This window comes from Anabrus simplex, chromosome 2 (assembly GCF_040414725.1).
Source record: "Anabrus simplex isolate iqAnaSimp1 chromosome 2, ASM4041472v1, whole genome shotgun sequence".
Lineage (NCBI taxonomy): Eukaryota > Metazoa > Arthropoda > Insecta > Orthoptera > Tettigoniidae > Anabrus > Anabrus simplex.
Window position 1 is genome coordinate 877,357,830 of NC_090266.1, and position 12,490 is coordinate 877,370,319.

The 12,490-nt window shown below is 38.9% G+C and overlaps 1 protein-coding gene across 1 annotated transcript in view; it reads left to right on the top strand.

Moving 5' to 3' along the window:
• LOC136863160 (uncharacterized) overlaps positions 1–12,252 on the top strand; it is an 88,664-nt gene extending 76,412 nt beyond the window's left edge. The window contains exons 2-4 of the mRNA XM_067139512.2: positions 1,479–1,711; positions 4,712–4,907; positions 11,279–12,252. Coding sequence (XP_066995613.1) covers positions 1,479–1,711; positions 4,712–4,907; positions 11,279–11,283 — 434 coding nt within the window. The 3' untranslated portion in view covers positions 11,284–12,252. The remainder of the gene's footprint in view (positions 1–1,478; positions 1,712–4,711; positions 4,908–11,278) is intronic.
• The last annotated feature ends 238 nt before the right edge of the window (positions 12,253–12,490 follow it).

Genomic DNA, 12,490 nt, shown 5'->3' on the forward strand with positions numbered 1-12,490 from the left:
ATTTCAATTATTACTTGTGAAGTTAAACTATTTTTGGAACACTTTCAGTGTGAATGTTAATGTACCACAGTCCACAAGGTTGTCATAACTTGTGAAGCCTTGGACTCAGCAGTCACTGAGGTAAACAGCACATGCCATCATGCAGCCTATGGCTACCAATCCTATGATCACTGCTACGATGAGTACAATAATTACTGTACTACAGTCACTATACTGCTATTCATCCCTAACAAACTTTAGTGACACACACATTTAAGGCAGAAATAGAACTGTTAGGTTTAATTTCATGAAATAAAAACAATATTGTAAACTTCTAAATATAACTAGGAGGATCCACCTCTAATTTGAAACAACCTACAAATTAAGTATGATAGTGTTAAATCAAACTCATAACATCTGTCATAACTGTCATGTGTGCCAACTCAGTAGTGCCGTGCTAACTACTCTTTAAAGCTAAACTGGTTGTAGTGACTGTTAACTGTGTTAACTTAACTTTTAGTTTGATTTGAAGTAGTGCAATCTGAGCAAAGGAGCTGTATATGTGTCTTAATAAGCTATTTTACATTGTTAGAGTTCTAGGAGATTTTAAATTTGTCTAAATCTGTTCTAGAGGAATCAACTACTTTATCCGTCTTAATTACAGACCATTTGAGCAAATTATTTCTGATTCAGTCCTATTTCATTGTAGGCTTTTTGTTAAATGGTGTGCTACTGTTTTTAACAATCTTTTAAATAGCTGTAGTTGATTTAATCAGAAACAATAATGTAGTTAAATCTTACTAGCTTGAATTCAAAATTGCATCTTCAATGGCTTCTCTACAAGGTGGGTGTGGTTTGAATCCCAGACAATGAATGTGGTTTTTGAATGGTTAAATCTGATGGCTATCGTAAATGACATTTCACTAGCTTTACAGGAGAGCAGAAAGAAACTGCTGAGGCACATGTTTTTACCTTTAAGGGAAGTCGAATCGACAGTTCTGACCATTGTAAACTATCGCAAGAGCCAATACGATACGGAGTGCGGTGGACGGCATAAGGCTGAACTGTTGTATGATCACTTACAATTATTGCTGGATTCTCCTTGCACATATGATAGTATCACACAGTTTATCTTCATTCCTGCAAAACATACACATACAATAGTGTACCCATAAGAAGGCATGACTAAAACAAGTCACATACGATAAAAAACCCAAAATCTGTCATTTCTTACATTTATGATAGTTTACCTCTGACGTCCAGAAATGACATCCCTGTAGTAAGGTGTCAACATCAAACTCATCACTATATTTATGATAGCCTATCTGCAGCTGCATAAACTAAAACCTTGCTCATTTCTTTGCAATTATAGCTTGTGTATCAGTGGTCTGAAGACCATTAGATTTGTTCGGATGAAAATTCTCTTATCTGTTTGAACTGCATGCTTCTGTAAAATATGGACAGTTGATTTCCATTCAGCATTTTTGATTTCTCTGCAGCTCTGAAGGGTCTGGGCTCAAAGGCAGAGCAACTACTTGAGAAGAAAAAGCATGAAGTAGAGGAGATTGGTGTACAAAAGAAGCAGGCAGCTGCAGCCTTACTTGAAGAGCAGGCAAAGAAAACTGGTGATCTGCTTTGGCAAACAAAATCAGACTTGGAGCAAGCAGCAGTGGGTACTGCTAAGGATGCCAAGCATACTGCCATCGATGCCTTTGATGAAGAGTTTAGCAAGGTAAGCTAGTGCATTGATTAATATTGATTGTAAATTTAATATAAAATTACAACACATAACAGCACTGTTATGATAAGTTATGTGCAGACCTCATGTGTGCAGAAGTTACAGTTGATATATTTCTATTCTATAGCTTTCTGTGACCGACCAAATTAAAATAAAACTTAGACCATGTGCAGAAAAATTAATTCATCCTCATCATTAAATAAAACATCAGGTCAGGTTTTGTAGGTAAATAGGAACATGAATAGGAACAAGTAATAGGACAAACAAAATGCCAGGTGAGCATGTGAAGAAAATGCATCAGAAAAAGAGATAAAGGCAATTTGAAAACGCAAGGAGGCAAGGACAGTCTCTACATTTTCATATACTGCTGTGCTGGTTTCTCTACTCATTGGTATAGCCAGGGAAAGAATCGGCGGGATATAGTGCATGCCTTGGGACCCTCCACCAGCAAATTATTTGTATTTAATTCCTTCTCAGTCCCTGATGACCTTGTTTATGCTTTCTCACCTTTATCAGAAGTGTGGGCATCATTACTCATTGAGGAGCCCTCTTGACATATCTTCAATCTAGATGTGGAAAGTATACATTATGAATAAAGCCAGATTTCTTATTTTGTTTTTTCCTATTCAAGGCTAACTATTTCACTTGATTGTTCTAGTCCATTACTTAAAACATCATGTCCATTATGGAAGTGGGTCTTAATTCATAATTACCAAGTGAGTGGCCACATGGTTTGGGTCTCGTAGCTTTCAGCTTGCATTCGTAAGATAGTGGGTTCGAACCCCACTGTCGGCAGCCCTGAAGATGGTTTTCCGTGGTTTCCCATTTTCACACCAGGTACCTTTCCTATCCCATCATTGCCATAAGACCTGTCTGTGTTTGTGCAACATAAAGCAAATTGTAAATAATTGATAATTCCTAAATTCATTTTTGTACATATCCTATGGCGTATAAGTACCAGTTCTATGAATTTCAATCTTACGTTTAACAATATTGCAACAGTTACTGGATATCTCAGAGTGCTAGGCTTCTTAGAAAATCAGAAATGTCACAAAACTCTGCTACATAAAAAGTGCACATAAAATCAGTGTCTAAAGATAACACAATGAGACTAAGAATAAAAACTTCTTAACACAGGGTCAAAAAATGCAAGTAGAATATGCCCCTTGCCCTCAAAGCAAAACTTCTGATTATCATAGTGGTTTCTCTAATCAATGGTATAGCCAGAGAAAAAAATCAGAGGGATATACTGGGTGCCTAGGGGTCCTCCCTCACAGTTTCCTTGTATTTGAGCTTATAAAAATGTTTCCAAACCAGCTTAAGGATAAGAATACAGACTTATATTCACTACATTGGATCTCACTTTTACAATATTTCAGAGAAAATTAAAAAACCACTAGAAATTAAAAACTAAGTTCATCTAAAAAGAAGTGAATAGTTACTGTAATATATTTTAAAATAGCAGGATTTTTACACAGGCACCAGTGATTACTATACAGTGTTTATCATAATCAAGTTGTATAAAACAAGATGGGAACATTAAAGGGAACATACAACAGGAAAAACACAATGACAGGTCAGTGTGGGAATAGCAAGGAATAGAAAGAAATGCGTCTGTGTTTATCATGATCAGTGAGTGATTTATATAAAAATATCACTACGGTATGTAAAAACAGTTTTTGTCATGAGAATGAGTTGTGGTTTTATGCTAAACATTTTCACTATTATTGATATTACTACCACTAGTACCTACCCAGAAGTGAGTTAAACTTGGTGGTATCAATAACATTGTCAGGTACTTTTGGAGCATCTTCCTCTGAGCAATCACTACTCACAGAACACTTTCTTTTGTTTTGCTTCTGAAAAAAGTTAAAAATGCTGCCTTGTCTTTTACTCGTAATTATAGGTCAACAAGCATATCCCTGAGTAACAAAGCATGGAATTTTAATGTGTATAATATTCAAATAACATGTCTACTACATTGCCGCTAAACACACTGTCCACTTATAATAGTGTAAACACGAAGATTGAACACAAAGCAATGTACGCACCATCTATCTCTTTGAGGCACAGGAATTTGAAAGGAATTCTAAGCCTTGAGGCACAAGATATTAATTTATTGCACTGTTATGACAAAAATTGTTGAACAAGTTTAAAATGATATACAAATATGCATAAGAATAAAGGTCACATTTTTCAAAATTTTCACACTAGGCAAATGCTGGGGCTGTACCTTAAGGCCATGGCCATTTCCTTCCCACTCCTAGACCTTTCCTGTCCCATCATTGTCTTAAGACCTATCTGTTGGTGCGACATAAAGCTATTTGTAAAAAAAAAAAAAAAAAGTAATTTGTACCATCTGTTGGAGAAAGCTAGAACTATAAGCACCATAACAGTGTGGTACATTGAAAACACCAGCATGCTAGAAAGGGTAGAATGTCACCAAATGGTGGTACATTCCTTGCACCAGCATGGATTGCAGTGCTGAGAACAGGTGGTACATTTTTTGTACCACCTAATCTGAAAGAGCTACTATCTCCAGGGCGATGGACAAGTGACAACAGAGTGCCATATTCCATGTCTGAACCCTTCCTACTAATGCCAACAAATAATGTGCCCTGCCAAGATTGTGAGTAATAATGCAGAATATAAGTAAATTTGACGTCAGTGCTAACCTTTACTGATTACTTTCAGTTAATTTTTAAAGCACTAGCATCCCATTTATTCTGCTTAATTAGATATTGTATGATTCCTTTAAAGGAGTATTCATAACAATTTTTCAAAAATATAAGTATTTATAAATATAAATACATCCTGATATCCCTTACCTCTGGCTACGCCCATGTCTGCACTCTTTTTCCAGATCTCAGTACTAGTAAAACTTCCATGCTTTTCTATCATATTAGCTCTTCCTGCAACATAACTCAGTTTTGTTTAAAAATGTTACTTGTGCTGCCTGGCTTCTAGATGTCTCAATTATGTTGGTTTTAACAGGCAGAGAAAGCAGTTGACAGTACACTACAGACAGCAAGCAGCACTGTGGACACAAAGTTGAAGGAAGCAGACCAGTTTCTAGATGAGAAACGTGACCAGGTGCATAAAGTTGCCCAGGATGCCACTACCAAAGTGTCTCAGACGAAGGAAGATGCCACTGGTGCTCTTCTAGGCAAGGCAAAGGGTGTTCTCAATTGTAAGTACCGTACTATGAATGTGTATGTATGTGTGTGCATGCATGTGTGAGAGTGAGAAAAAGAGAAGACTAAATCCTTCTGCTGTAAGTTTACCTTAACTTTTAACCAGGCTATGATTATGGTTCATGTTTGTGGGTTACTGTAGTCATGTCCTAGTTCGTGAACCATGGGCAACGGCTGAGTGGCCTAGTAAGTGGTCCTGAGAGTCGGGATACCAGTTGCTATGGAATGGGAGTAGCCATCTCGGACATATTCTGAGTCATGGCCCTCCTTGTGCTCAGGCGGCCAGGACTACACAATTCATCGGTGGTCCATAACCCGTTAGAGGAGAGATCCTCACTTGGACTATGTGCAAGTAGGGCAGCATCCTGCTTCATGAATTTACCGAGCTCAGAACACTTTAAGCAAGCCTCGGACCTATGAGAGTAATGGAGTCCCACTCCCATTTGACAGGCGAGGGACTCCTTGGAAACAACTTGGCGAACGAAATGGAATTCAATGGGGAGCTATCAATATTAATGGGGCTTATGGAAGAAAGAAGGTAGAACCTGTTGAGTCAGCAAAGAGGATGCATCAGGATGTGCTAGGAGTAAGTGATATTCGGGTGAGGGGAGATAAGGAGGAAGAGATAGGAGATTATAAAGTTTACTTGACGGGTGTTAGAAAGGGAAGGGCAGAGTCTGGGGTAGGGCTCTTTATCAGGAATACCATTGCACGCAACATAGTTTCTGTTAGGCACGTAAGTGAGCGAATGATGTGGGTAGATTTGTCAGTGGGAGGAATTAGGACAAGAATTGTGTCCGTGTATTCACCATGTGAGGGTGCAGATGAGGATGAAGTTGACAAGTTTTATGAAGCATTGAGTGACATCGTGGTCAGGGTCAACAGCAAGGATAGAATAGTGCTAATGGGCGATTTCAATGTGAGAGTTGGGAATAGAACTGAAGGATACGAAAGGGTGATTGGTAAATGTGGGGAAGATATGGAAGCTAATGGGAATGGGAAGCATTTGCTGGACTTCTGTGCTAGTATGGGTTTAGCTGTTACAAATACATTCTTCAAGCATAAAGCTATTCACCGCTACACATGCGAGGCTAGGGGTACCAGATCCATAATAGACTATATCTTAACAGACTTTGAATTCAGGAAATCCTTTAGGAATGTACGAGTTTTTCGGGGATTTTTCGATGATACAGACCACTATCTGATCTGTAGTGAACTAAGTATCTCTAGGCCTAGGGTAGAGAAAGTGAAATCTGTCTGCAAACGAATAAGAGTAGAAAATCTCCAGGATGAGGAAATTAGACAGAAGTACATGGATATGATTAGTGAGAAGTTTCGAACAGTAGACAGTAAGCAGGTTCAGGATATAGAAAGGGAATGGGTGGCATACAGGGATGCTGTAGTAGAAACAGCAAGGGAATGCCTAGGAACAACTGTGTGTAAAGATGGGAAAAGGCGAACATCTTGGTGGAATGATGAAGTGAGAGCAGCCTGTAAATGTAAAAAGAAGGCTTATCAGAAATGGCTCCAAACAAGGGCCGAGGCAGACAGAGATTTGTACGTAGATGAAAGAAACAGAGCGAAACAAATAGTTGTTGAATCCAAAAAGAAGTCATGGGAAGATTTTGGTAATAACCTGGAAAGGCTAGGTCAAGCAGCAGGGGAAACCTTTCTGGACAGTAATAAAGAATCTTAGGAAGGGAGGGAAAAAGGAAATGAACAGTGTTTTGAGTAATTCAGGTGAACTCATAACAGATCCCAGGTAATCACTGGAGAGGTGGATGGAATATTTTGAACATCTTCTCAATGTAAAAGGAAATCATCATGGTGGTGTTGCAGTCAAGCTCATGGGGAGGAGGAAAATGATGTTGGTGAAATTATGCTTGAGGAAGTGGAAAGGATAGTAAATAAACTCCATTGTCATAAGGCAGCAGGAATAGATGAAATTAGACCTGAAATGGTGAAGTATAGTGGGAAGGCAGGGACGAAATGGCTTCATAGAGTAGTAAAATTAGCGTGGAGTGTTGGTAAGGTACCTTCAGATTGGACAAAAGCAGTAATTGCACCTATCTATAAGCAAGGGAACAGGAAGGATTGCAACAACTATCGAGGTATCTCATTGATTAGTATACCAGGCAAAGTATTCACAGGCATCTTGGAAGGGAGGGTGCGATCAGTCGTTGAGAGGAAGTTGGATGAAAACCAGTGTGGTTTCAGACCACAGAGAGGCTGTCAGGATCAGATTTTCAGTATGCGCCAGGTAATTGAAAAATGCTACGAGAGGAATAGGCAGTTGTGTTTGTTTCGTAGATCTAGAGAAAGCATATGACAGGGTACTGAGGGAAAAGATGTTCGCCATACTGGGGGACTATGGAATTAAAGGTAGATTATTAAAATCAATCAAAGGCATTTATGTTGACAATTGGGCTTCAGTGAGAATTGATGGTAGAATGAGTTCTTGGTTCAGGGTACTTACAGGAGTTAGACAACGCTGTAATCTTTCACCTTTGCTGTTTGTAGTTTACATGGATCATATGCTGAAAGGTATAAAATGGCAGGGAGGGATTCAGTTAGGTGGAAATGTAGTAAGCAGCCTGGCCTATGCTGACGACTTGGTCTTAATGGCAGACTGTGCCGAAAGCCTGCCGTCTAACATCTTGGAACTTGAAAATAGGTGCAATGAGTATGGTATGAAAATTAGCCTCTCGAAGACTAAATTGATGTCAGTAAGTAAGAAATCCAACAGAATTGAATGTCAGATTGGTGATACAAAACTAGAACAGGTCGATAATTTCAAGTATTTAGGTTGTGTGTTTTCCCAGGATGGTAATATAGTAAGTGAGATTGAATCAAGGTGTAGTAAAGCTAATGCAGTGAGCTCGCAGTTGCGATCAGCAGTATTCTGTAAGAAGGAAGTCAGCTCCCAGACAAAACTATCTTTACATCGGTCTGTTTTCAGACCAACTTTGCTTTATGGGAGCGAAAGCTGGGTGGACTCAGGATATCTTATTCATAAGTTAGAAGTAACGGACATGAAAGTAGCAAGAATGATTGCTGGTACAAACAGGTGGGAACAATGGCAGGAGGGAGCTCGGAATGAGGAGATAAAGGCTAATTTAGGAATGAACTCGATGGATGAAGCTGTACGCATAAACCGGCTTCGGTGGTGGGGTCATGTGAGGCGAATGGAGGAGGATAGGTTACCTAGGAGAATAATGGACTCTGTTATGGAGGGTAAGAGAAGTAGAGGGAGACCAAGACGATGATGGTTAGACTCTGTTTCTAACGATTTAAAGGTAAGAGGTATAGAACTAAATGAGGCCACAACACTAGTTGCAAATCGAGGATTGTGGCGACGTTTAGTAAATTCTCAGAGGCTTGCAGACTGAACGCTGAAAGGCACAACAGTCTATAATGATTATGTATGTATGTCTGATTCTTTTCATACTAAAGTGATTTTCATCTGTGAAATGTAAGATCGTTTTTACAACCCTGTTAAGAAGACAACAGAGCAATCATTTAATAATATATATTTCATGAAGAATATCTCTGTATCTTCGAAATCAATTTAAGTTTGGTGGTAGTCTTAAGACAAAGGGGCTACCTGGCAGAGGCGCTTAATGTTTGCTCGATTCACCTGGAAGGACTTGGGTTCAGTTTCCTGTCAGGAAGTTGAAAAATTTAAGAAACAAGATATCAACTTCTGGAGGTGCACATGGCTCTGAGGTTCATTCAGCCTACACTAAATGAGTACCAGGTTAATTCCTGGAACAAAGGTGGCTGGGTGTGGTAAGGTTATGAATAGTGGAAAACTTTACCTTCCACCCCTACAAGGGCCTTCTTGGTTTGTACAGAGATTATTAGGGCACGCCATTGAGTGTGCAAATAACTTCAGCAATGACTTTACAGGAGGCATGATAAATCAGTAACATCTCATTCCTTCAATTTGTTAGCATTTATGCATTTCTCATTTCATTACCTTGTTTTATTTTTGAAATTAGTATGGCTAAAAACACTTGGCCCTTATTTTCTAATTATCATGCCTGATAAGAACATACCTAGACAGGGGTTCAGTTAGGGTCCAGACTCCTCGGATAGTAGTGACGAGAAGAAAAATGTCAGCTATATATTTAAGTAATATTTCCTGTTTTCTTCTTTTTTATTTGAACAATATACTTGTGTTTTAAAACATGCAAAATGTCCCATCCTTCAATGAAACTTTGTGAAAATGGCCATGGCCACTCTGAGGAGGACCATTTTTAAATATTGTGTATATTCTTCAGATGAATGTACCATACAGAAAGCAGATAACGCGGTTGAGAACAATTCACAAAATTGAATAAAACTGAAAAGAATTGGGCTATAGATAGCAGCAGGGGCGTATTCTCCTTCAATGCAAGGCATTCACTGCATGCGTTATGATAACACAAAGAACTGTCTGATGTACGATTTTAGGTTGTTTTAAGTCAAATATTAACGATTTCATCTCTCAGAAGTTCAAAAGGTCCGCAACTGTACTAGTTCCGTTGCTTGACTACGTGTGGTGCTGGTGTAGTCTCGCAGTCTACTCCTCTCTAGGAAGAGAGACAGCATGGCGGAGTTAAGGATGCAAGGCATTCAATCTTAAAATTGCATTCGGTGGCAGACGTAGTTCTGAAACCCTCCGAACGATGTCGCTGCAATTGAAACTTGGTCAGAATTTGTCACCCCATACCCGTGCTACCCTCTGCCATCTGTTAGCAACTTGGAGAAAGTAGACATGTTTACAGCGAACGGGACCCACAGATCATCCCCCAGCGAGAACCCAACGTGACGAAACTGACCAATGCCACTGAGGTGACTTTCCTCCAGTGCTTCAGTTGTGGCTAACTAGTGAGTTAATTCATTGTGTGTTTTGCTGATTACTGAGTTTATTCTGTGTGTGCTGTTCCTGTGCTATTTGTCGTTTTCGGTGTTTTATTATATTTTGCGCTTATTGTGGTATTAACGATGGACGAGTCTAAAACGAATATAATTGTAAATCAGTTTACTGGCCGTTCGTTTGAAAAGATTCAAATAGTTCAAGCCGGGAGACCTCTACCTTCCCTCGTATATTTCGTCTTTACCGGGCGAGTTGGCCGTGCGTGTAGAGGCGCGCGGCTGTGAGTTTGCATCCAGGAGATAGTAGGTTCGAATCCCACTATCGGCAGCCCTGAAGATGGTTTTCCGTGGTTTCCCATTTTCACACCAGGCAAATGCTGGGGCTGTACCTTAATTAAGGCCACGGCCGCTTCCTTCCAACTCTTAGGCCTTTCCTATCCCATCGTCGCCATAAGACCTATCTGAGTCGGTGCGACGTAAAGCCCGTAGCAAAAAAAATTCTCCTTCTTAATCTGCTTACCCTCCAGGGTTGGCTTTTCCCTCGGCTTTTTGGACTCAGCGAGGGATCCCTCAAGGGCAGTGTCCTGGAGCTTCAGACTCTGCGCCGGGGACAAAACTGGGGAGGATGACCAGTACCTCGCCCAGGCGGCCTCACCTGCTATGCTGAACAGGGGCCTTGCAGGGGATGGGAATGTTGGAAGGGATAGACAAGGAAGAGGGAAGAAAGCGGCCGTGGCCTGAAGTTAGGTACCATCCCGGCATTTGCCTGGAGAAGTGGGAAACCACGGAAAACCACTTCCAGAATGGCTGAGGTGGGAATCAAACCCACCTCTACTCAGTTGACCTCCCGAGGCTGAGTGCACCCCGTTCCAGCCCTCGTACCACTTTTCAAATTTCGTGGCAGAGCCGGGAATCGAACCCGGACCTCCGGGGGTGGCAGCTAATCACACTAACCACTACACCACAGAGGCGGACTCTCGTAAATTTAAAAATAGAAAACAAGAATTGTGTACGCACGTTCAATCCAGGAACTTACAGTAAAACTGTTTAGCTCGAGTTCACTTACATGTAATTAGGGTGAGTAGAATTGAAATTTACTTAATACATTGTGTTAACTGCATGGTTACTAGTTGCATGCCTCAGTGGAGATTCCAGGATATGCCACTGGATAGCAGGTTTCTTTGTCCTTTGAGTTCTCAAGTGTTTTCTTACCTAGTAAATCAATGATCTCATCTTGCTCTTTTATTAGGTAGCTTTCTAAGAAAAACACAAAATATTACTATATATAGTCATTTTATAACTATAATGGAGATGTCTCCCTTTTCCTGCCTTCCTTTGAAAGATTCATCCTAGAAATAATTTTTTTAAAATCCACTGCTGGAGAAAGTGCAAGATATTAGCTCAAACCAAAGTTATAATTGGATACCTGTTTTACCATGTTTTGTTTCTCCTAAGATACCTTATGTACAGGAAATTACATTAATTTGTTGCTGTACTTATGTTTCAGTCTAAGCTTCCCACAGAGCTAAGCAGCTGTTACTCTTACTTGTATCCTCTAAGAAAACCTGGACTGCAAGTTATCAACCTTCACTTGAATGCATCTAACACTAATCACATTAACATTAGAGTAAATATATATTTATCAACGAAAAATGCACATGCTTTCTCAGGAAAATACTCATAGAAAATATTTGGTGTTTATTTGTAAATACTTAGATCTGTCTCTTGATCACATAATGTGATTTGTTATTAGTGTAAAATGCTTTTCTGGATTGCTATGGTCGCTCCATAATGGAAAGAAACTTCCACAGTTTTGAAGAAAAATTTACTATTAATGTTAAGCAACATAGTGTATTTTAATTGTTAAATTAATTTTAAAAACATTTCATATTTGCCGACATTAGAAAAACCTTATTCATAGTTTTCATTTCCTTTTAAAGGAAGAAATTATATCTGTTTATAGAGTTTATCTCATTGTGCTAAATTATTATAGTTACATAAGAGAATACATATATTTTGTATAATGAACTTGCCTAATTTTAGCTTGTAAAATGTTGTTCCATTTTGTGCCTTGAGTTAATAAAACTGCTGGAACAACCAAATTTTCTCTAGATATAGCCATATTGTGATGGTTTGAAATAAAGGTGCCAATTACAGTATCAAATACTTTGGCAACTTACAGGGATTTATTTGATATTTCATAGTTTATTGCATTTGTATGTTGCTTACAAGTATAACTTATTATAGCAGCATACTGATCTGAACACTAGTTTCTTTTATACCAGTGCTTGTCATATATTTCACATTCCTCTTTGGCAGCTTTATTTTGATGTTTAATTGTTATTACAAAGGCAATTTTTTTAAATTACTGGTATCAAAAGCAGCCATTTGTATTTAAATAAAATTACATAATTATTTAAAAATTGAAGATCTTGTAACATTTATGAGTGTTGAAGCAAATAAAGAAATTGTTAATTTGGATATTTATATTTTTTGTTCACTTAATGACCTTTCCCTCTGCTTAATCTTCCAGACAGGATGATGTGGTAAATTGTTAGTATGTGCTTTGGACACTGTTCGCCCTTCCAGCCTGATTTATTTGCTAAATAGGAACTTCTGTATTTATATTGGTAATGCCTTGAAAGAAACTACTGAAGACTGTTTTGCAAGTCATGACAAATGATGGACCCTGGAGCGTGGCATTCTTGAGGAGAATATG